Source organism: Salmo trutta, chromosome 40 (assembly GCF_901001165.1).
Source record: "Salmo trutta chromosome 40, fSalTru1.1, whole genome shotgun sequence".
Classification (NCBI taxonomy): Eukaryota; Metazoa; Chordata; class Actinopteri; order Salmoniformes; family Salmonidae; genus Salmo; species Salmo trutta.
The window spans coordinates 21501622-21527111 of NC_042996.1; the positions used below are offsets into that span (position 1 = coordinate 21501622).

At 45.7% G+C, this 25490-nt stretch overlaps 1 protein-coding gene across 3 annotated transcripts in view; it reads left to right on the top strand.

Annotated features, from left to right (window-relative positions):
- Window positions 1–622: 622 nt before the first annotated feature.
- LOC115180043 (SLIT-ROBO Rho GTPase-activating protein 1) overlaps window positions 623–25490 on the top strand; it is a 28259-nt gene continuing 3391 nt past the window's right edge. The window contains exons 1-22 of one of the 3 annotated variants that reach the window (XM_029741937.1): window positions 623–1021; window positions 8498–8693; window positions 8844–8898; window positions 9021–9128; window positions 12487–12549; window positions 13144–13335; window positions 13470–13598; window positions 13707–13928; window positions 14071–14172; window positions 14740–14937; window positions 15026–15110; window positions 15394–15421; window positions 15546–15579; window positions 15660–15720; window positions 15873–15950; window positions 16036–16170; window positions 16816–16921; window positions 20612–20833; window positions 21058–21131; window positions 21518–21728; window positions 22119–22214; window positions 24852–25173. In XM_029741937.1, the coding sequence (XP_029597797.1) occupies window positions 955–1021; window positions 8498–8693; window positions 8844–8898; window positions 9021–9128; window positions 12487–12549; window positions 13144–13335; window positions 13470–13598; window positions 13707–13928; window positions 14071–14172; window positions 14740–14937; window positions 15026–15110; window positions 15394–15421; window positions 15546–15579; window positions 15660–15720; window positions 15873–15950; window positions 16036–16170; window positions 16816–16921; window positions 20612–20833; window positions 21058–21131; window positions 21518–21728; window positions 22119–22214; window positions 24852–25173 (2784 nt within the window). In that variant the 5' untranslated portion in view covers window positions 623–954. Of the gene's footprint in view, window positions 1022–8497; window positions 8694–8843; window positions 8899–9020; window positions 9129–12486; window positions 12550–13143; window positions 13336–13469; window positions 13599–13706; window positions 13929–14070; window positions 14173–14739; window positions 14938–15025; window positions 15111–15393; window positions 15422–15545; window positions 15580–15659; window positions 15721–15872; window positions 15951–16035; window positions 16171–16815; window positions 16922–20611; window positions 20834–21057; window positions 21132–21517; window positions 21729–22100; window positions 22215–24851; window positions 25174–25490 lie in introns of all 3 variants that reach the window. The other 2 variants (XM_029741935.1, XM_029741936.1) reach the window with 2 other exon arrangements.

Here is a 25490-nt window from a genome sequence, read left to right on the forward strand (position 1 = left end):
TGTTTGGCTTTAGCACAGTCACTGTTTGGTTTGTAAACAATTAACAAGCTAGTTAGCTACCACATGTTCTTGTCTAACTGTCAACAGAGTAGCCAGATATGCCAAGTAACAGTCTAAAAACAACTTGAGCGGAAATAATTCAGATTTGACCATTCAAACAAGTTACATGGCCAAGAAAGATTTGTATCTGATTTCAAACCACCTACAAAAAGGTTACTTTAAATATCTGATTCCACGTGCTTTTTGGCTGTTCAGACTGCAGGAAAAAGAAGAGTTTCGAATAAATAAAATAAGATTTGAGTCACTTCAAACTGCCAATGTGAACAAGGCTTCAGTGGTCACGGTAGGCCTAACTGTCAATCATATCTGGGAACCCGCCCCCGAGTCCCACCCTTTCCCATGGCATGCTGGAGCGGAGTAGCGTTGCCCATAGTTTGTGTGAAAGGTTACTACAGTGTTAGATCACAGACACATACTGTACATAGTACTCACGCAAACACGGGAGAGACTTGTACAGGAGAAACTCCAGCGAACGAGAGACCAGGGTGTGCTCCGCTGGAAAACCTAGTGGGCGTGCACCCCTCTCTTACCGCAGCCCGGTGTGTGTGTGTGTGTGTAGGCTACTGCCGCTGCCTCTCCTGCGCTCATTGAGATCGCTAATGGGAAATTGTTTCAACCTGCTTCCCAGTTGACAGCTCACAGAGAACCCGAACTTAGCATGGCTCAGGCAGTCACTGGTGGCTCAATGGAGAGGGTGATTCTGGATGATTGAGCGTTTTATCCGCCATCCCTTGGGGAGGAATAATACATTCTGTTGTTGCGGCAGTGAGTGGATCTATTCCCTAGTATGTAACCTGTGGTTTGGGAGAGCGCCTCCGGCATCGTAGACGCGCGGTGGAGCGGAATAATCAAGGTTTGGACCGTTATCTGATTGACCATCGTTAGTGCGCCGACATGTCGAACCTGGTCAGGAGCAAGAAGGACAAAGAGATAATTGCAGAGTATGAAAGCCAGGTGAAAGGTATGCTTTTTATTAGTAAGGCGTCACACGCACGCGAACCTACGCGCACACTGATATGTACGCACACATATACACCCCTCATACACACCCCTCTCTCATAGGCACATTCATATATATATATATATATATATATATATATACACACACACACACTACACCTGCCCATGTTATGTCTGATTCTACTGCCTCTCACACACGGCTTGTTTGGAGAATGGATGTGTAGTGGGGATGACACCTCAGTATGAGACGTCAGTATTTCTGGGTTCATCCTGAGTGCTGCAAGGTGCCTGAGGGGGAGAGGATAAGGAGAGAGGGAGGAGGGGAATCTGCAGAGCCCTTGATCATTCTCAGCCATGTGGAAGTGTGGGTGTTTGACAGTAGTAGGTTACACTACAGTCAGTGGGTATAGAGTGGAGTAGTAGGTGGGTATAGAGTGGAGTAGTAGGTGGGTATAGAGTGGAGTAGTAGGTGGGTATAGAGTGGAGTAGTAGGTGGGTATAGAGTGGAGTAGTAGGTGGGTATAGAGTGGAGTAGTAGGTGGGTATAGAGTGGAGTAGTAGGTGGGTATAGAGTGGAGTAGTAGGTGGGTATAGAGTGGAGTAGTAGGTGGGTGTGGAGTAGTAGGTGGGTATAGAGTGGAGTAGTAGGTGGGTATAGAGTGGAGTAGTAGGTGGGTATAGAGAGGAGTAGTAGGTGGGTATAGAGTGGAGTAGTAGGTGGGTATAGAGTGGAGTAGTAGGTGGGGTATAGAGTGGAGTAGTAGGTGGGTATAGAGTGGAGTAGTAGGTGGGTGTGGAGTAGTAGGTGGGTATAGAGTGGAGTAGTAGGTGGGTATAGAGAGGAGTAGTAGGTGGGTATAGAGAGGAGTAGTAGGTGGGTATAGAGAGGAGTAGTAGGTGGGTATAGAGTGGAGTAGTAGGTGGGTATAGAGTGGAGTAGTAGGTGGGTATAGAGTGGAGTAGTAGGTGGGGGTGGAGTGGAGTAGTAGGTGGGTATGGAGTGGAGTAGTAGGTGGGTATAGAGTGGAGTAGTAGGTGGGTATAGAGTGGAGTAGTAGGTGGGTATAGAGTGGAGTAGTAGGTGGGTATAGTGTGGAGTAGTAGGTGGGTATAGAGTGGAGTAGTAGGTGGGTATAGAGTGGAGTAGTAGGTGGGTATAGAGTGGAGTAGTAGGTGGGTATAGAGTGGAGTAGTAGGTGGGTATAGATGTGGAGTAGTAGGTGGGTATAGAGTGGAGTAGTATAGAGTGGAGTAGGGTATAAGTGGAGTAGTAGGTGGGTATAGAGTGAGGAGTAGTAGGTGGGTATAGAGAGGAGTAGTAGGTGGGTATAGAGTGGAGTAGTAGGTGGTATAGAGTGGAGTAGTAGGTGGGTATAGAGTGAGTTATTAGAGTGGAGTAGTAGGTGGGTATAGAGTGGAGTAGTAGGTGGGTATAGAGTGGAGTAGTAGGTGGTATAGAGTGAGTAGTAGGTGGGATAGAGTGGAGTAGAGGTGGGTATAGAGTGGAGTAGTAGGTGGGTATAGAGTGAGTAGGGTGGGTATAGAGTGGATAGTAGGTGGTGTGAGTGAGTAGTAGGTGGGTATAGAGTGGAGTAGTAGGTGGGTATAAGAGTGGAGTAGTAGGGGGGGTATAGAGTGGAGTAGTAGGTGGGTATAGGTGGAGTAGTAGGTGGGTATAGAGGGGAGTAGTAGGGTGGGTATAGAGTGGAGTAGTAGGTGGGTATAGAGTGGAGTAGTAGGTGGTATAGAGTGGAGTAGTAGGTGGGTATAGAGTGGAGTAGTAGGTGGGGTATAGAGTGGTAGTAGTAGGTGGGTATAGAGTGGAGTAGTAGGTGGGTATAGAGTGGAGTAGTAGGTGGGTATAGAGTGGAGTAGTAGGTGGGGATAGGTGGAGTAGTAGGTGGGTATAGAGTGAGTAGTAGGTGGGTATAGAGTGGAGTAGTAGGTGGGTATAGGTGAGTAGTAGGTGGGTATAGAGTGGAGTAGTAGGTGGGTATAGAGTGGAGTAGTAGGTGGGTATAGAGTGGAGTAGTAGGTGGTATAGAGTGGAGTAGTAGGTGGTATAGAGTGGAGTAGTAGGTGGGTATAGAGTGGAGTAGTAGGTGGGTATAGAGTGGAGTAGTAGGTGGGTATAGAGTGGAGTAGTAGGTGGGTATAGAGTGGAGTAGTAGGTGGTATAGAGTGGAGTAGTAGGTGGGTATGAGTGAGTAGTGGGGTATAGAGGGAGTAGTAGGTGGGTATAGAGTGGAGTAGTAGGGGTAGAGTGGGTAGTAGTAGGTGGGTATAGAGTGGAGTAGTAGGTGGGTATAGAGTGGAGTAGTAGGTGGGTATAGAGTGGAGTAGTAGGTGGGTATAGAGTGGAGTAGTAGGGGGTATAGAGTGGAGTAGTAGGTGGGTATAGAGTGGAGTAGTAGGGGGTATAGAGTGGAGTAGTAGGTGGGTATAGTGTGGAGTAGTAGGTGGGTATAGAGTGGAGTAGTAGGTGGGTATAGAGTGGAGTAGTAGGTGGGTATAGAGTGGAGTAGTAGGTGGGTATAGAGTGGAGTAGTAGGTGGGTATAGAGAGGAGTAGTAGGTGGGTATAGAGTGGAGTAGTAGGTGGGTATAGAGTGGAGTAGTAGGTGGGTATAGAGTGGAGTAGTAGGTGGGGTGGGAGTAGTAGGTGGGTATAGAGTGGAGTAGTAGGTGGGTATAGAGTGGAGTAGTAGGTGGGTATAGAGTGGAGTAGTAGGTGGGTATAGAGTGGAGTAGTAGGTGGGTATAGAGTGGAGTAGTAGGGGTGTGGAGTAGTAGGTGGGTATAGAGTGGAGTAGTAGGTGGGTGTGGAGTAGTAGGTGGGTGTGGAGTAGTAGGTGGGTGTGGAGTAGTAGGTGGGTGTGGAGTAGTAGGTGGGGTATAGAGTGGAGTAGTAGGTGGGTATAGAGTGGAGTAGTAGGTGGGTATAGAGTGGAGTAGTAGGTGGGTATAGAGTGGAGTAGTAGGTGGGTATAGAGTGGAGTAGTAGGTGGGTATAGAGTGGAGTAGTAGGTGGGTATAGAGTGGAGTAGTAGGTGGGTATAGAGTGGAGTAGTAGGTGGGTATAGAGTGGAGTAGTAGGTGGGTATAGAGTGGAGTAGTAGGTGGGTATAGAGTGGAGTAGTAGGTGGGTATTCACCATAGCTGGGAGCTCTGTCTGTCTCTGTCTGTGTTGGTCTGTTCCACTGTTGGTTTACATATATTGGTTTACCTCAGAGGCTGTGACTGCAGCAGGCTCCCCCCGGTGTGTGTGTGCGTGACGAACTGTATATAATGAGCACTGCACTCTGCGTATGGCGGGAGTGGGACACGGCGTAGGTTTCATCGTCTTGTCAACCCCACTGATGTCCTCGGAGAGAGGCTTGATGTGGTTACAGTGACAGTGCTGTAACTATGGAACACAAACACTGAACATGGCTCTACACCCATCATAATTACATGGGCATGTTGCAGGGCTGTGTGGGATGAATTCTCTTCCTCTCTCACTCTCTCCCACAGAGCGCATAAAACATATTCTCACTTTATCACCTGCAGTGCCTTCATGCCCACATGATAACTTATCTCAGAAAAGGAAATGGCTTTCACTTTTCACAGGAAAGAGCTCCACATTGTTGTGAAAAAGCCTGATGTCCCTGCAGGTTGATATCAAAGAGAATGGAGGAAATGGAGACGGCTGTTGGAGAGTTTGGACTGAAATGGCATGATGTGTGTTTGTGTGTGCATGCATTCTGATCAGGAAAGGTCACAAATACATCCTCAGCTCAGCCACGCACACATTGCTGAAATTCTCATAGAAGAGCTTCTTTACTCTCATCTCTTTCTCTCCCTCTCCCTCCTACTGTGCTCTTTCTATCACTGAGGAACTCTGAATGCACAGGCTCTTCCCTGGGCACACACACACACTGAATCGACAGTGACTTTGAGTGATTAGATTTAATGGAGAGCACCGGAGAGCGTGTGTGTGTGCGCCCATCCCCAGTCTGGCAGCTGGCCAAAACACTTGGGGATGCCCTGCATTACAATGACCACTTAAAGATACAGCGCCGCTTTGCTGCTGCTCTCTCCCGTCTCAGCGGAGGTACCTGTATGTATCTGAATTGTCGCTATGTGGATTTGCAGTCTGCCTTCCCTCCCCGGGCTGTGATTGGTCGGGAGCAGCTGTGTTTATGAGGGGGGCTGTTCTACTCACGTGAGGATGTCAGTGTTGAGAGTGTTGAGTGTCACGTCATCAGTGAGAGGGTTGATCTGAAGCCCAGGTATACCCAGGTATTCACACCTCTGCTATGTATTCCAACATGCTAATGTCTGGCTGTCTCTGTGTGCAAAGATATGGGAGATTTTTTAAATGTTTGATAACATCAAGTGATGGCTTGGATCATATAAGCCTGAATGATAAATACAAAAGAGGGAAAGAGAGAGTGGGGAGAGAAGAGTGAAGGAGGGGGGGCTGTGAAAGTGAGCCTTGCTTTTGCCTGCGTCTGCATGTGTGTGCGATTACTGACCCCACATCTACATGCCTGGTAGAGGAGGAGGGAGAGAACGAAGGGGGAGGAGGGAAGAGAGGGAGGAAGCAAAGAAGGAGAGATGGAGAGACAGAGCACTCGCAACAGTGTGAGACTGAAGGAAGAAGAATTTGGTGGCCAATGTCAACACTTCCGTGTGTGTGTCCCTTTATGATCATCCAGCGGTGTTCTGCCCTTGTGTCCTTGGACCTGGTTGTCATGGAAACGGGCCAGGATGAGATTCCTCTTCCTGTTCAGCTGTGACATCACACACACACACACACACTCTCTCCAGGTGTCTAAGCCATGAACGGTAATCTAGTGTCAGATTGGTGAAATGAATTGTTCTTGGACAATCTTAGACAACATACAAGAGCAAAATCATGGTGGAAGAACAAGAGAAGGGAAATGTTTTACTACATTTCAACATTGTCCAACAGAAGTTGTGTATCTCATTCACTCCTCAGGCCCGCTCTCTCTCACTCCCTCCCTTGTGTCTACCCCTCCATTTCTCCCATCCTTTCTTAATCCCTCTCTCCATCCCGCCCTCCATCTCTCGCATAGCACGTCTGTCTCTAAGGAGTCATCTTGGACCGCATCCTTTGGCCACAAAAACATTAAAGAACACGCACACATTAAACCCACACAAACACATTATACAAACACACACAGAAACACACACACACACCAATCCCACAGTCAGCATGGCAGTGCACACTTCAGTGGTTGTGCTGTTTCAGAGCGAGGGATCTATTTGACACAGGAAAGAGAAGAGAGGACTGGCAGAGAATGCACAATGATAACTCTCCCACTCCTCCTCTCTCTCTCTCACACATACACACATTATATTTCCCTCTCTCTCTCTCCCTTCTTCATTTCCTTTCTCTCTCCTTATCTCGGTCTCTCCCTTTCACATGGTCTCTCTCATGCACACGCTGACACACCAATCTCCAGGGGACCCTCTCCACTCCACTACCTGTTGTCTTGGCAACCACACACTGTGTGTGAACCATGTGACGAAGAAGGTGAAGACGGAGCTCAGATCTGCCGCATCGACATTGACAAACACACATATATATATATATACATATATATACATATATATATATATATATATATATATATATATATATATATATGCACACACACACACACACATACATATGCACAGATACGCTTCATAAAGATTCCAATAGAAAAATATCATGGCCTTTAGCCTGAAGAATCTGATTTCCAGTCATGCATGCTCTCTCGTGTGTGTGTGTGTGTGTGTGTGTGTGTGTGTTTGCTTGCACACACATGCACGTCCCCCACTGTGATAGTGGATATCTAGTGGGCATGTGTTCTAACGCAAAATGGCTGCCATGTGCATCACCCAGGTGGGTGCCTAGCTTCACATTAGTGGGGGATGGAGAGAGGTGTTCCCATCATCTGTAAAGGGCTTTGAGACCTGGTGAAAAACACTATATGAATACAATTCATTAGTATATGGGCCAGTACTCTGCAAAGGTGTTACGTCTGCATATGTTAGTGAGTGTGTATTACTAGAGGTGTCTGTGTAACTGAATGATCGTGTTTGTCTGTAGAGGTCTGGTTTAGGGTGTACAAATTGTATTTGTCACATGCAAATACTCTGGGTAGTCATTTGATTAGGAGTCTTATGGCTTGGGGGTAGAAGCTATTTAGGAGCCTCTTGGACCTAGACTTGGCGCTCCGGCACCGCTTACCATGCGGTAGCAGAGAGAACAGTCTATGACTAGGGTGGCTGGAGTCTTTGACAATTTTTTAGGGCCTTCCTCTGACACCGCCTGGTATAGAGGTCCGGGATGGCAGAAGCTTGGCCCCAGTGATGTACTGGGCCGTACGCACTACCCTCTGTAGTGCCTTGCAGTGAGAGGCCGAGCAGTTGCCGTACCAGGCAGTGATACAACCCGTCAGGATACTCTCTATGGTGCAGCTGTTAAACCTTGAGGATCTGAGGACCCATGCCAAATATTTTCAGTCTCCAGAGGGGGAATAGGTTTTGTTGTGCCCTCTTCACGGCTGTCTTGGTGTGCTTGGACCATGTTAGTTGTTGGTGATGTAGACACCAAGGAACTTGAAGCTCTCAACCTGCTCCAATGCAGCCCCATCGATGAGAATGGGGGCGTGCTTGGTCCTCCTTTTCCTGTAGTCCACAATCATCTCCTTTGTCTTGATCACATTGAGGGAGAGGTTGTTATCCTGGCACCACACAGCCAGGTCTCTGACCTCCTCCCTATAGGCTGTCTCAACGTTGTCGGTGATCAGGCCTACCACTGTTGTGTCAACAGCAAACTTAATGATGGTGTTGGAGTCGTGCCTGGCCATGAAGTCATGAGTGAACAAGGAGTACAGGAGGGGACTGCGCATGCACCTCTAAGGGGCCCCCGTGTTGAGGATCAGCGTGGCGGATGTGCTGTTACCTACCCTTACCACCTGGGGGCAGCCCGTCAGGAAGTCCAGGATCCAGTTGCAGAGGGAGGTGTTTAGTCCCAGGGTCCTTAGCTTTGTGATGAGCTTTGAGGGCACTATGGTGTTGAACACTGAGCTGTAGTCAATGAATAGCATTCTCACATTGGTGTTCCTTTTGTCCAGGTGTGAAAGGGCAGTGTGGAGTGCAATATAGATTGCATTATCTGTGGCTCTGTTTGGTGCAGTATGCAAATTGGAGTGGGTGTAGGGTTTCTGGGATAATGGAGTTGATGTGAGCCATGACCAGCTTTTCAAAGCATTTCATGGCTACAGACGTGAGTGTTACGGGTCGGTAGTCATTTAGGCAGGTTATCTTAGTGTTCTTGGGCACTAAGAACGCTAAGGTAACCTGTGTCCATATCAGTGCAGGGATGTGTGTAAACATGTCTGATTGGTTTACAGTATGTCTCTCTATAATCGTATGTGTGTATACAGTATATCTCTGATTATGAGTGTATCTGTGTGTAGATGTGCGAGCCCAGCTGGTGGAGCAGCAGCGGTGTTTGGAACAGCAGACAGAGATGAGGGTGCAGCTGCTGCAGGACCTGCAGGACTTCTTCAGGAAGAAGGCTGAGATCGAGACAGAGTACTCCAGGAACCTGGAGAAACTAGCTGAGAGGTTCATGGCCAAGACACGCAGCACCAAGGACCACCAGCAGTACAAGTAAGAAGACGTGTGTGTGTGTGTGTGTGTGTGTGTGTGTGTGTGTGCGTGCATAGCTCATACTGTATGTGTTTAAGCGTAAACAGTGGCTTAATGCATGTGTTTGTGTTGATTTGAGTACAACCTTTGCGATCTTTCTCTCTCCTATAGAAAGGACCAGAACTTGCTGTCTCCAGTTAACTGCTGGTACCTGCTGCTGAACCAGGTAATGAAAGTGTTTGTTTGAATGTGTGAAGGCACATATTGCTGACATGTTGGTTCTCTTCATTAAATAGTTGCCTGTGTTTAGGCAATGTAAACACTTGATCTCTTTCTCTCTCTCTTCAGGTGAGGAGGGAGAGTAAGGACCACGCCACCCTCAGTGACCTCTACCTGAACAACGTCATCACCCGCCTCACGCACATCAGCGACGACTCCGCCCGCCTGCTTAAAAGAGTGAGCCAATCACAGCCTCTTCTCATGCACGTGTCACAGATGACTTTCCCAAGGGAATAGAGGGTTTTGTAGCTTTAACGGCAAGTCTGTTAGTATGAGAGGGAGCAAGAAGAGGACTAGAAGAGTTAACGTTTTCGAAGGAAAAGTAAAGGCTCATATTTTCCCAGAAGCCTCTTAGTTTGAGAGGGAGCTATAAAAGGAGCCACAAAGAGTTAACCTGATGGGTTTTAATCAAAAGTACAGAATCGGCCCACATGGTCCCCTGTGTATTTTCAGTGTTTTCCCCTGTGTATGTTCAGAGAAGCCTGCCTCCGAGTACTGTAGAACAAGTTAAACACACACACCCACACAAACCCCTTCCGAGTTCAACTCATCATGTTCATTATTAATCTCTCTGTGGCTCCTGTTTTATTAATGAGAGCTAAAGTGCTGAGAGACCTGATAGCTGGTAGCTACATACAGTACGCCTAGACATAGAAGCTTCGTAACTGTGCTATAACTGCTACCCCTCATCACTGTCAAACGCTCCCTACAAGATTTCAGCGAGCAGGCCTTTCTAATCGACCCGGCCGGGGTATCCTGGAATGACATTGACCTCATCCCGTCAGTAGATGTTGCCTGTCTATTCTTTAAAAGTGCCTTCCTCACCATCTTAAATAAGCATGCCCCATTCAAAAAATGTAGAACTAGGAATAGATATAGTCCTTGGTTCACTCCAGACCTGTCTGCCCTTGACCAGCACAAAAACATCCTCTGGCGTTCTGCATTAGCATCGAATAGCCCCCGTAATATGCAACTTTTCAGGGAAGTTAGGAACAAATATACACAGGCAGTTAGGAAAGCTAAGGCTAGCTTTTTCAAACAGAAATTTGCATCCTGTAGTACTAACTCAAAAAAGTTCTGGGACACTGTAAAGTCCATGGAGAATAAGAGCACCTCCTCCCAGGCTAGGAAACACTGTTACCACTGATAAATCCACTATAATTGAGAATTTCAATAAGCATTTCTCTACGGCTGGCCATGCTTTCCACCTGGCTACCCCTACCCCGGTCAACTGCCCGGCACCCTCCACAGCATCCCGCCAAAGCCCCCACCATTTCTCCTTCACCCAAATCCAGATAGCTGATGTTCTGAAAGAGCTGCAAAATCTGGACCCCTACAAATCAGCCGGGATAGACAATCTGGACCCTCTCTTTCTAAAATGATCGGCCAAAATTGTTGCAACCCCTATTACTAGCCTGTTCAACCTCTCTTTCGTATCGTCTGAGATTGCAAAAGATTGGAAAGCTGCCGTGGTCATCCCCCTCTTGAAAGGGGGTGACACTCTAGACCCAAACGCTTACAGACCTATATCTATCCTACCCTGTCTTTCTAAGGTCTTCGAAAGCCAAGTTAACAAACAGATTACCGACCATTTCGAATCCCACCGTACCTTACCTGCTATGCAATCTGGTTTCAGAGCTGGTCATGGGTGCACCTCAGCCACGCTCAAGGTCCTAAACGATATCATAACCGCCATCGATAAGAGACATTACTGTGCAGCCGTATTCATCGACCTGGCCAAGGCTTTCGACTCTGTCAATCACCACATTCTTATTGGCAGACTCGACAGCCTTGGTTTCTCAAATGATTGCCTCGCCTGGTTTACCAACTACTTCTCTGATAGAGTTCAGTGTGTCAAATTGGAGGGCCTGTTGTCCGGACCTCTGGCAGTCTATGGGGGTGCAACAGGGTTCAATTCTCGGGACGACTCTCTTCTCTGTATACATGAATGATGTTGCTCTTGCTGCTGGTGATTCTCTGATCCACCTCTACGCAGACGACACCATTCTGTATACTTCTGGCCCCTCTTTGGACACTGTGTTAACTAACCTCCAGACGAGCTTCAATGCCATACAACTCTCCTTCCGTGGCCTCCAACTGCTCTTAAACGCATGCTATTCAATCGATCACTGCCCGCACCTGCTCGCCCATCCAGCATCACTACTCTGGACGGCTCTGACTTAGAATACGTGGACAACTACAAATACCTAGGTGTCTGGTTAGACTATAAACTCTCCTTCCAGACTCACATTAAGCATCTCCAATCCAAAATTAAATCTAGAATTGGCTTCCTATATCGCAACAAAGCATCCTTCACTCATGCTGCCAAACATACCCTCGTAAAACTGACCATCCTACCGATCCTCGACATCGGTGATGTCATCTATAAAATAGCCTCCAACACTCTACTCAACAAACTGGATGCAGTCTATCACAGTGCCATCTGTTTTGTCACCAAAGCCCCATACACTACCCACCATTGCGACCTGTACGCTGTCGTTGGTTGGCCCTCGCTTCATACTCGTCGCCAAACCCACTGGCTACAGGTTATCTACAAGTCTCTGCTAGGTCAAGCCCCACCTGCTCAGCTCACTGGTCACCATAGCAGCACCCACTCGTAGAAAGCGCTCCAGCAGGTATATCTCACTGGTCATCCCCAAAGCCAATTCCTCCTTTGGTCGTCTTTCCTTCCAGTTCTCTGCTGCCAATGACTGGAACGAGGTCGCGGTTGCAAATGAGAACTTGTTCTCAACTAGCCTACCTGGTTAAATAAAGGTGAAATAAAAAAAATTATGAAGCTTTGGTATTAGAAGTGGGGGGACATAATGTTTTGTATATATTTTTTTACAGTTGGATAAACACTCCAAACAGCCTACCCGACCGCTCGGAGGCGTCAGCATGGTCCTAAAGCACACCGTTGCCTCGTTTTGTATCACATTCCAATGATAAAACTGGGGGGGACAAAAATGCAATTTCAGAATGTGGGGGGGACATGTCCCCATCCCCAGTGAAAGTTGCGCCCCTGTATGAAGCTCTAGTACACAGATGACACTTGTCAGTCACTGTGAGTGTGCCCAGGATGACACCGGCTGGTGACCATGACAACGCTGAGTTTCTGACAGCCTGGTGTCCATGGTGACAGGCTCAGCTGGTCCGCCTCACAGTAAGAAGGCTAGTGGAATGGGATTCATCCATTCTGGGATTTCAGAGTCATTTGGCTTAATGCAGTATTAATGCTCTACAGAATGCTATAACTCAAACTCCCAAACTGAAAGGAGCTGTTTAATACATGAGGACTCAGACACACACACAGGAGCTAGGAGCTGCAGCTCAGCTCCTGCCACTATATGTTTTATTTATGGATTCATCCGTTTATGGATTTATTTATTTATCTGATTATGAAACGTTTCTCATTTGCAGTGATGACCTGTGCTTGCGTTACTAAATTCTACAGTTCTTCTCCACTGTGTTGATGAAATATCTCTCTCCCCTCTCTCTCGTCTACCCTCTCCTCCTCCCCTCCCTCCACTCTCAGAGTAAAGAGATCACCTTTCAGCTGCAGGAGGACTTGATGAAGCTCCTTAATGAACTCTACACCGTAAGTGACATCGTCTATAACCGCCACACGCAGTCTCCATTAAACATATAACTTCAGGGCTTTTTTACGGTCACTTTTCCTGTGCTTAAACAATACATCAAAAACTGCCACACTTCATTTTAAACATTGCGACATGAACTTTGAGGAATGAGTCACTTTTGCTGTGCTCTACCAATACTTGTAATTTCAGCAAAATGCTGCAAAGGAAAGTTGTTGATTAAGTGAAAGCTTGGCAGCCTTAAAAGCTGCTGGTGTAAATAAATAAACGCATGAGCTAACAAGAACTTAGAGAGGGGACAGGTCTGTTCCTAACCTCACAGGGGAAGGGAGGCTTAGGGTGGGTGCAACATTTATCAGGTGCATTTCTATAGGTGACTGTGGTATGAGCAGTAAGGTCATGTTCAGGAGGCACGAAACAGGAGAAAACCCTTTCAAAACGGAGGAGGTACTACCTGAACTTGTCCAATGAGGGGCATTCTTTCTGCCTTCCATGTAAAAACATTCCCGTCCATTAGTGCCTTCTGAACACGACCCAGACAATTTGCCTGGGCAGACTTGTTGACAGATGGAGGCATTGTGGGCTGTGGTTGCTAGGTGATGAAGACATACCACATGTACCATGGGGAGACGCTGAACGCGGAGACCAAGCTGAGGGATGCCGAGCGTCAGGTGGGGGTTGGCAAAGTGGGGCCTGGCGGGGGGGTGGAGCCGTTATTCGGCATGCGTATAGAGGAACGCCACCAGAGACGCAACGCCGCCCGCAAGATGGAGAAGATGAGGGAGAAGGTACAGAGACCCATGAGGGACACGCTCTCTTTTCCTGCATTCATTTTGATTTTTTTAGGAGTCTAAAAAGTCTCACTGTTCTTTTCTCCCCACCTTCCTTCTCTCTTGCTCTCTCTCTCTCGCTCTCACTCCAGAGGAAAGCTAAGTACTCTGAGAACAAGCTGAAGTCTCTAAAGGCCAGGAACGAGTACCTGCTGACGATGGAGGCCACCAACTCCTCTGTGTTCAAATACTACATCCACGACCTGCCCGATATCATAGACGTGAGCGCACACACAAACAAGCCAATTTCCCTTTTACCTAAGCAGTGTTGGCAAAAAGTGTTAGAGAAAGAAAGACACATTACCATCTCATCTCTCTCCCTCCCTCAGTGTTGTGACCTGGGGTACCACTCCAGTCTGAGTCGTGCGTTGAAGACCTACCTGTCTGCAGAGCTGAGTCTGGAGGCCTCCAGGCGGACAGGGTTGGAAGTACTGGAGGGGGCCGTAGAGGGCCTAGATCCTGCCCGAGACAGACAGCGCCTGCTGGGCCTCTACCCTACCGCCTTCTGCCCCCCGCCACGCTTCAGCTTCCAGCCCCACATGGGGGACCCGGTGAGTGCGCAAAAGTGCAAAAACACACAAGCACGCATGCACACACATACATACACTCACACAGACATACGCACGCCCAGTGACACACGCACCACCAGGTAAGCTCCCAGTCATGCTGTGTGTTGTTCCTGTTTCCTGTCAGGTGACCCAGATAGCCGCCCAGCCACAGGTGCAGGCAGAGCTCACATCTAGGCTGCAGCAGCTCCAGTCACGCCTCTCCACCCTGAAGATAGAGAACGAGGAGGTGAGACACACACACAGTCATATGTACTTCAGTTTCCCAGTGTGCTTTGTTGTAGAGATGAGACCAGGCATATACAGTTTCCCAGTGTGCTTTGCTGTAGTTTGGTTGATTCTCAGACTACATGCTGTGGGGAGAAGGAGAGGAAGGTTGGGTTGATTTTGCAACAGATGTAGACCTACAAATAAACCGTTTTTGTGCCCTGAAGCTATAGCTTTTTTGGGTTATGTATAGTGTGTTTTTGGAGTGTGGATTACTGTTGATCAGATTGTATATGGATTGTTGTGGAATGGGAGGGCAGCTGTTGTCTCACCCTGAAGGGCACAGAAGTGTTGGTGGAGACTGGAGTAATGAGCTGCATCTGCAGGTCTCAGCACACACACACACACACACACACACACACACACACCGTAATTACCATACACAAATAAACACACTCGCACACCACCTGCACCATACAGATTTAAGATGTGCGTACACACTCGCTCAAACCTCATATCCACAAATACATGAACAGACATTAATCTGTGAGTGATTACTTTGGTCTAACTCTATTTCCCCTACACCCAGGTGAAGAAGACATGGGGGGCCACCCTCACCACCCTTCAGGACATGACAGTGCTGGATGACTATGACGTTTCCCAGAGTTTCACGCACAGCCCCTCTTCAGAGTCAGTCAAGTCCAGCGTGTCGGACGGCTACCTAAACAAACCCAGCATCGCCAAGCGCCGTGCCAACCAACAGGAGACTGAGCTCTTCTACTTCACGGTGAGACACACACATACACAGGCTAGATGATAGACAGGTAGATGTACAGTTAATAAAATCTGCATGTTCTTCTGTCTGTGGTCCACAGAAGTTCCGTGAGTATCTGGAGGGCAGTAATCTGATCTCCAAACTACAGGCCAAACACGACCTACTGAAGAAAGCCATGGCTGAGGGTAAGAGACTCCACACTATCTTGCTTTCTCATTCTTTCTCGCTGTCGACCCTCTTTCTCTCTGTTAGCCTGGTCCACCATCTTGAACGTGCGCTCTCGTTTTGTTTCACTTGGATCCATGTAGTGAAACAGAATGTAAACTTGCGATATCAGGATGGTTGAACGAGGCTCTCTCTCACTGCCTCTTTTACGGCTTAGAAATATGCCTTGTGTGCTAATGCCCTCCCTCCCTGTCTGACAATAAAACTCCTCTTTCTGTCTGCCTGTCTTTCATGTCTCTCCAGGGTATATAGCAGACACGCTGACTACCAGGTATAGCTCTTCAACATGTTATTGACTGAAGCACTGTTTCTATCTTTTAGATTGTCTCAACTCTTGTCTTTGAGCTCTGCAAAACAAAACTGAGTCACTCTTGTCTCTGTTTCTCTCCTTCTAGCCGTGGACGAAAGAACTCCCATAGCAAACACCAGGTAATGTTTTCACTCTTCCTCCTGCTGGTTGTGTGGTTGGCCTCTGCTGGTTGCTTAATTGCCTGGATGTGTTTTTTTAGGATTCGACTAAAGCCATTCCTCTGCTGGTGGAGAGCTGCATCCGTTACATCAACCTCCATGGTGAGTCCGACTGTTGAAAACAACATGGTGGATCCTCCACTTAGCCTATTTGGGGGCTAGGGGTTAGGAGCCAAATCCATACCGCTTACACCTTTCAAGTTCCTCTGATGTGTACTGACTAGACTCTCATAACCGCCTCCCATCTCCATCAGGTCTTCAGCACCAGGGCATATTTCGTGTGTCGGGGTCGCAGGTGGAGGTCAATGACATCAAGAACTCATTTGAGAGAGGTGAGAGGTCATTGTGAGGTCATCATACTTGTGCTTCCAGGTCAGGGGAGAGGAAACTGACAATGTCCGTCTCTCTGTTGTCAAGGTAATGACCCCCTGATTGATGAGGAGAATAACCATGACATCAACTCGGTGGCCGGTGTACTGAAGCTCTACTTCCGGGGGCTGGAGAACCCCCTCTTTCCCAAGGAAAGGTTCAATGACCTAATTTCCTGTGTCCGTGAGTAGCATTTCCTTTCTCTATGCTGTGGGGAGGCGGCGGGACAGGAGGACAGGGGTCACAGTTTTAACGTGGGGATGTTTATTTTTTTGTGTGTATGCAATTAGTGTGTGTGTTTGAAAAAAATGATCAGCTGTGAAGGTTGTGTCATTTACCATAACTGCAGGTGACATTTGAACAGCTCTAACATGCAATGTGTTGCAAAAACGACCTTATCAGCAGTCGATACGGCCCTTCAAAACGTATTTAAAATGCAACAGATTCCAATTGCTTTGCATGCTTCACATAAATGCAGTTTGTTTTAGGTCTCCATAAATGATCAGCGGCTGTTCATTGACAAAAAGAGCAGTTTTGAAATGCAGTAATAAAAAGTCTTATGAGTAATACATTCCATTTTGGCACTGTCAAAATGGGTCCCTCTCTCTCTCTCTCTATGTCTCTCTCTCTTCCTCCCACACACAATCTCCCAGTCCCATTTCTTTGTCCCCAACTCAGTTTCTTTCTGAAACACACACAGAGCGAGCTGCCTCTCTGTGGGCTGCTTATATTTCAGGATGTGTCAGGATTACACTCATGAGTTCCTGGGAATATTACTGACAGCTGGTGTGTGTGTGTGTGTGTGTGTGTGTGTGTGGGTTCCCACAGGTATAGAGAGCCTGTATGACAGAGCTCAGTGTATTCGTAAGATTCTACTGGGTGTTCCACGGGCAACTCTGGTCGTGATGAGATACCTGTTCGCCTTCCTGAACCAGTGAGTGTCTGTACGCTAACACAGAACCACGTCTGGGTTAATATAGAACCCACAGAACCTGTACTGGGTTAGTCTAGAACCAAGCAGAACCAGGTCTGGACTAGTCAAGAACACACAGAACCAGGTCTGGACTAGTATAGAACCACACAGAACCAGTACTGGACTAGTGGTGAACACACAGAACAAGTACTGGGTTAGTTGAGAACACACAGAACCAGTACCGGGTTAGTCTAGAACATATAGGACTGCAATAGTCTAGATCACACACACAACACAGTCTGTCTGTATTTGGCTGAACACGATGTCTCATCTCTGCAGCTCCAAATAGAGATGGAGGAGGAAGTGTGAACGGGAGGAGAGAGGGAGAAGTGTGAGGTGCAGGTGTGATCTACCACAGCAGAGAATGTTAGCTTGCAGAATGTTTGATTACAGTATTCGGTATGAGTATGATGGACATTCAGTATACTGCTATTTGTATCCTGGAGTGATTTGCTTCCTGCTTTTATTGCTGGCTCAGTAGCCCACATGTTTTAATTAACATTTATCAGGAAGTATTCCAAAAGCATGGAAATCTAAATATGTGCTGCCACTCCATAAGAGTGGGGATACAAATGATCTTGACAACTGTCACCCCATTTCAATACTACCTTCTTTAGATAAGATTATTGAATCCTTGGTTAATGTAGAACTTTGTTCCTTTTTATCTGATAATTGCACTTTTAATATAAACCAATCAGGGTTTAGATCTGGGTGTAGTAGTACCACAGCAACCATGCTAGTTGTTAATAATCTTGTCAATGCCTTGAATGCTAAAAGAGCTGTGCTGCCTTGTTTATTGACCTGTCAAAGGCGTTCGGCACGGTTGATCATTCTGTTATGCTGAAGAAGTTATAAAAAAATAGGCCTGGGATATACAGCCAGTTTTATGGTTTCAGAATTATCTTAGAGACAGAACCCATCTTGACAAATTGGTTTGAATCTGAATTTCTTGAGAATCAAAAAGGTGTTCCTCAGGGTTCAATTTTGGGTCCAATATTGTTCACCTACAGTGGGGAGAACAAGTATTTGATACACTGCCGATTTTGCAGGTTTTCCTACTTACAAAGCATGTAGAGGTCTGTAATTTTTATCATAGGTACACTTCAACTGTGAGAGACGGAATCTAAAACAAAAATCCAGAAAATCACATGATTTAAGTAATTAATTTGCATTTTATTGCATGACATAAGTATTTGATCACCTACCAACCAGTAAGAATTCCAGCTCTCACAGACCTGTTAGTTTTTCTTTAAGAAGCCCTCCTGTTCTCCACTCATTACCTATATTAACTGCACCAGTTTGAACTCGTTACCTGTATAAAAGACCCCTGTCCACACACACAATCAAACAGACTCCAACCTCTCCACAATGGCCAAGACCAAAGAGCTGTGTAAGGACATCAGGGATAAAATTGTAGACCTGCACAAGGCTGGGATGGGCTACAGGACAATAGGCAAGCAGCTTGGTGAGAAGGCAACAACTGTTGGCGCAATTATTAGAAAATGGAAGAAGTTCAAGATGACGGTCAATCACCGTCGGTCTGGGGCTCCATGCAAGATCTCACCTCGTGGGGCATCAATGATCATGAGGAAGGTGAGGGATCAGCCCAGAACTACACGGTAGGACCTGGTCAATGACCTGAAGAGAGCTGGGACCACAGTCTCAAAGAAAACCATTAGTAACACACTACGCCGTCATGGATTAAAATCCTGCAGCGCATGCAAGGTCCCCCTGCTCAAGCCAGCGCATGTCCAGGCCCGTCTGAAGTTTGCCAATGACCATCTGGATGATCCAGAGGAGGAATGGGAGAAGGTCATGTGGTCTGATGAGACAAAAATAGAGCTTTTTGGTCTAAACTCCACTCGCCATGTTTGGAGGAAGGAGGATGAGTACAACCCCAAGAACACCATCCCAACCGTGAAGCATGGAGGTGGAAACATCATTCTTTGGGGATGCTTTTCTGCAAAGGGGACAGGACGACTGCACCGTATTGAGGGGAGGATGGATGGGGCCATGTATCGCGAGATCTTGGCCAACAACCTCCTTCCCTCAGTAAGAGCATTGAAGATGGGTCGTGGCTGGGTCTTCCAGCATGACAACGACACGAAACACACAGCCAGGGCAACTAAGGAGTGGCTCCGTAAGAAGCATCTCAAGGTCCTGGAGTGGCCTAGCCAGTCTCCAGACCTGAACCCAATAGAAAATCTTTGGAGGGAGCTGAAAGTCTGTATTGCCCAGCGACAGCCCCGAAACCTGAAGGATCTGGAGAAGGTCTGTATGGAGGAGTGGGACAAAATCCCTGCTGCAGTGTGTGCAAACCTGGTCAAGAACTACAGGAAACATATGATCTCTGTAATTGCAAACAAAGATTTCTGTACCAAATATTAAGTTCTGCTTTTCTGATGTATCAAATACTTATGTCATGCAATAAAATGCAAATTAATTACTTAAAAATCATACAATGTGATTTCCTGGATTTTTGTTTTAGATTCCGTCTCTCACAGTTGAAGTGTACCTATGATAAAAATTACAGAGCTCGACATGCTTTGTAAGTAGGAAAACCTGCAAAATCGTCAGTGTATCAAATACTTGTTCTCCCCACTGTATATTAATGACATAGGAAACACTGTTAATACTTGTAACATGCATCTCTATGCAGATGACAGTTTTGTATTCCTGTGCCGCCTCGGTGCAGCAGGCCATTCGTGAACTTCAGCATGACTTTGTTTCAAATCACTTGCAGATCATAAATTGGTGTTAAATACAAGTAAAACCAAGCTCATGCTCTTCTCTAGGTCACGAAATGTTGACCTGCATAATTGCCTTACAAATGGAGCCCAAATTGAGCTTGTTTCTCAATATAAGTACCTGGGTGTCTGGATTGATGACAAGTTGTCCTTCGTAATGCATATAGAAAATCTGACTAAGATCCTAGATTTATTTCGATATAAAAAAACAATCATGCCTCAGTATTGAAAATGGGAGAAAGATTGTTCAAACAACGCTTCTCCCTGTATTGGATTTTGGTGATATTGTTTACATGCATGCAGCAACCTCTATTTTGAGACCTTTGGACACAGTCTACCATGCCGCAATACGTTTTATCACAGGGGACAATTTTAGGACTCATTGTAGTCTGTATAAAAAGGTGGGATGGACAGCTCTCTGTAAGAAGAGAGCTGCATTCTCTTATTTATTTACAAAGCAATCTGACAAACTGCCTCCATATGTAACTTCATGAAGTTAAGAATCATAAGTTATCAAATCCCTTCTCAGGAATGGATAACAATAGAGATCTCCACAGATTTGGGAAAATCTGCGTTTTTGTTTTTTTGCCTCTAATCTGTGGAACAGTCCGCAGAGTTCACTGCAGTTGCATGTGCTGGTCCCACTCAGGCATTTTACATTAATGATTGAGGACCTCTATGTAGTTTAATGTGATTGCTTTTATTAAATATGTTTATTTTGTTATTGTGTGCTGAATTATATTGTTTTATACACAATGTATATGTACAGAGCTCTGTTGTAAAATAGATTTTGAATCTCAATGTGACTCCGTTTTAAATAAAGTTTAAAGAAAAAAAGGGAAAAAAAAAAAAGTGATGTGGTGTTTAATTAAGTACTAACATTTGCCCTGTGCCCCCTGCACAGCTTATCCCAGTACAGCGATGAGAACATGATGGATGCTGGGAACCTGGCTATCGTCTTCGGCCCCACCCTGCTGCCCACGCCCGACGCCTTGGACCAGGTGGCCTGCCAGGCGCATGTTAATGAGGTCATCAAGACGGTCATCCTGCACCACGACATCTTCCCTGACCCCCCGGAGCTGCCCGGGCCCGTCTATGAGAAGTGTATGACTGGAGACCAGTACTGGTGAGACAGATGGACTATACTGTATACTCCAGCCTTGCAACCAACCATCTGTGCTTTTATATTTCTGTTCATCCATTTTGTGAAATATCAAGAGGGCCCGGTTCTAGCAAGTTTGTCTAGTATTGCTGACTGCTGCAGTTATGGTACTTACACAGCCTTTTTCTTCCTTCTCCTCCCCCACACCCAAACTCTTTCTCTCGCTCTCTCCCCCTCTCCCTTTCTAGCGAGAGTCCGTTCAGCGAGCCGGGTGGGGAGGCGGAGCTCGACGGCGGCACAGAGACTCAGACCAGTGAGGAGGGTATGCTTTGACCTCTACACAATCACCCAGTGGGCTTCTCTCTCTCATCCACCAATGGATAGAGAGCTGTCTCCATGGCAACAGCTAGCATAGAGACCCCCCTCTCTCCCATTGAAGGGGGGAAGGGGGGCGGTGGAGTGATGGTTAGCTAAGACTCTTATGCTCTGATTTCTCTTTCGCGTCTGCCTCGTTCCTCATTGGCTGAGCTCTGGCAAGGTCGAGCCGGGGAGAAGAGTTATTGACAGCTCCCGATCATACGATCTGGCTCTTATCTCTCCTTTCTCTCTGTCCTTCTGCCTTCTGCCTCCCGCTTCCTGCCCCCTCTCTCTGTTTCTCTCTTTATCTCTTCCTCCCTCCCCATCTTTCTTTCTCTCTCGGTCTCTCAGAGGGGGAAGCAGTTGAAGCGGTGGCCAGGTTTGACTATACAGGCCGGTCGGGGCGGGAGCTCTCCTTTAAGAAGGGAGTGACCCTGCAGCTGTTCCAGCGTGCGTCACATGACTGGTGGGAGGGGCGACTCAACGGCACCCATGGCCTGGTGCCTCACCAGTACATAACACTGAAGGACAGGCAAGTACACAGCTACAGCATAGCTAGCACATAGCATACACGCTAAGTAACACAACCATGCCAAGAGAAGATGTCTGTAAAATATGCCTTCAGCGACATCCCGTTGTGGACTGTTATCAAATTAACTGTAGAATGAGGAATTGACGCATCAAAGGAACTGCCCATTTTTTGATTATTTAAACTTGTTTTTTGGGATTTATGGATTTACAACCAAAGTTAATTAAATTGCAGTGAACAATTATTACTGGGCACTGGTATTGATTGACTGATTTGATCATTTGTCTGATTAGTTAGAGTGCCCTGATTGGTTGGGTAACAGGTTCTGTTTAAAACTGATTTGGTTAGGGAGCAGGTTCTGTTTAGTGCTGATTGGTTGATAAGAGGTGCTGTGTGGTGTTTCAGGCCTGACTCTGCATCGACAGTGGACAGCGACAGTGGGAGCACTAGCAATGACGACAAGAAAGCCAGAAGTGAGCTGAGCTCTCCTACTGACAGACAGCCAGAAACCTACAACAGGTCAGTAGTTAGATCACCTGAGACCTACAACAGGTCAGTAGTTGGATCGCCTGAGAGGAGGCCAAATTACAGAGGAGGAACTTCTTGATGCAATTAAAGCATTTAAGTCTGGGAAAACTCCAGGGCTGGATGGCATACCAGGGGAGGTAGACTGAACTTTTTTTGATATACTCAGAGGACCATTATTAGCATGTTTTAACCACTCCTATATAAATAGTAGATTATCACTCAACAAGGTCTGATTTCATTATAACTGAAACAGGATCCAAGTAGTGTGTATATATAAAGATACACTTCAGTGTTGTGATGCAAAAATTCTAGCTAAATGCTTAGCGCATAGAATTAAAAAGGTTTTGTCAGATATTATTAATCCTAATCAGACAGGTGTTTTACATGGACGATACATTGGAGATAATAAGACAAGTACTAGAAACAATAGAACACGATGAAATATCTGCAAAACCAGACTTGGTTTTCATAGCTGACTTTGAAAAGGCTTTTGATAAAGTACGACTGGAGTTTATATATAAATGCCTGGAATATTTCAATTTGAGAATCTCTTATAAAATGGGTTAAAGTTGTGTATAGCAAACCTAGGTGTAAAAAAGTAAATAATTGCTACATCTCAGAAAGTTTTAAACTGTCAAGAGGAGTAAAACAAGGTTGTCCACTATCAGCATATCTATTTATTATTGCCATCGAAATGTTAGCGGTTAAAATTAGATCCAACAATAATATTAAGGGATTAGAAATTCATGGCTTAAAAACAAGTGTCATTGTACGCTGATGATTCATATTTTCTTTTAAATCCACAATTAGAATCCATCCACAGCCTCAGAGGATCTAGATACTTTTTCTAACCTCTGGATTAAAACCAAATTATGATAAGTACTATATTACGTATTGTATCACAAAAAAAATTCAACTTTTACATTACTGTGTAGTTTACCAATAAAATGGTCTGACGGGGATGTGGACATACTCAGTATACATATCCCAAAATAAATAAATGATCTGACTCCAATACATTTTTATTGAAAGTTAGCAAAAATACCGTTAAAATCATCTTGATTAACTCTTTAGTCATATCCTAGCTTAGCTATTTGATTATGGTTTTGCCTACACTTAGCAACCTGCTTTTTAAATGATAAACTCAGCAAAAAAAGAAAGACCTTTTTCAGGACCCTGTCTTTCAAAGATAATTCATAAAAATCCAAATGACTTCACAGATCTTCATTGTGAAGGGTTTAAACACTGTTTCACATGCTTGTTCAATTAACCATAAACAATTAATGAATATGCACCTGTGGAACTGTCAAGACACTAACAGCTTACAGTCGGTAAGCAATTAAGGTCACAGTTATGAAAACTTAGGACACTAAAGAGGCCTTTCTACTGACTCTGAAAAACACAATGAAGATCTGATACTTGAATTTTTACGAATTATCTTTGAAAGACAGGGTCCTGAAAAAGGGACGTTTCTTTTTTTTTGCTGAGTTATATATATATGGGATACAATCTTCCCAGCTCTCCAGATTTTGCTGCGAGGAGGCAGTCATTTGATTATTTATTTTGGTACTGTCCTTATGTAGCTCATTTTTGGTCACAGGTCCAGGAATGGCTGAAGAATCACAACATTTACGTAAAGCTAACAGTGCAAATACTGGGTGATTTTTAAAAGTCAGTCAATTGATAAATAATGTAATTATTTTCGAAAAAATTGTAATCTTTAAATTTACAATCTGTAGAAACTGAGAATAGAAAGGTTTAGTACTTTTGTGAAGCATCACGGCACAGTTGAAAAATATATGGCAAATAGAAATCTAATATGGATAGTGTTAAGAGATAGATGGGAGGGGTTGAATGGAGCTGAAGTGTGGGACTAATAAGATAAATGTAAAACATATGGGGTCTATAAAATGTATATAGGTTCAGAACTTTTGAAATAACAGTTAGAAATCAAACTGGATGGACATCAGAAATAGAGGAAGGCCAGGACTAAAAACAATCAAAATATAACTATTGTGTATAGTATGTATAAGCTGGAAGTAGAAGCCTAAGTGTTTTTGTTTAATAGTTTACTTCAATTGGGGGAGGGGTGGTAGGGTTTGTGGGGAATAATAAAGGAAGGTAAATTCAAAAAATGTATATGGTTTATGTATATCAATATACCGGTATATATTTACCCAGAAAATATGGGGGATTTGAAATGATGCAGACAATTACATTTTTTTTTTTTTTTTACCTTTATTTAACTAGGCAAGTCCGTTAAGAACAAAGTCTTATTTTAAATGACGGCCTAGGAACAGTGGGTTAACTGCCTGTTCAGGGGCAGAAGGACAGATTGGTACCTTGTCAGCTCGGGGATTTGAACTTGCAACCTTTCGGTTACTAGTCCAACCCTCTAACCACTCGGCATTGATGGAAGCGACAATCTATCTGCAATATTAAGCTGATCCACCCCATAAAAAAAAACAGGTCAGTAGTTAGCTCGCCTGAGACCTACAACAGGTCAGTAGTTAATAACACACCACAGACCTACAACTTGCACAAAGCTAAGCTAGCGGTTTGTGGAGTGTATTGATTTAGTCAAGCTCTAATCTTAGTTAACGGTCTATACTGTACGTCTCTCGACAGCAGCCACCGCAGGAAGCGGACTGACATTTTCCGCCGCCCCCTCGGTCGCTCTAAAGACCATGGTAACGTGGGTGTGTTGGAGAGGAACTCGCCGCCCGTCACTGGTCACTTCAGCCCGCGGGAGCTCCTTCTGGGGCGGGGCACTGGCTTAACCCCGCCTCTCGACAGCCCCGAGCGTCGTCGCCGTTCCACTGCCGCGGTAACAGTTACCGTGAGCCGCCACGATTCGCTGCGTCGGCCTGAAGACACGCCCATCCGGCGCTCCAGCAGCGGGCAACACGGCTTCAGCTCCAGAACCCTGGACCCAGACACACTGGCACAGGTACACATACATACAGTTGAAGTCGGAAGTTTACATACACTTAGGTTGGAATCATTAAAACTTGTTTTTCAACCACTCCACAAACTATAGTTTTGGAAAGTCGGTTAGGACATCTACTTTGTGCAAGACACACGTAATTTTTCCAACAACTGTTCAGAGATTATTTAACTTATAATTCACAATTCCAGTGGGTCAGAAGTTTACATACACTAAGTTGATTCTGCCTTTAAACAGCTTGGAAAATTCCGTCATGGCTTTAGAAGCTTCTGATAGGCTAATTTTGGATAAGAGCGTCTGCTAAATGACTTAAATGTAAA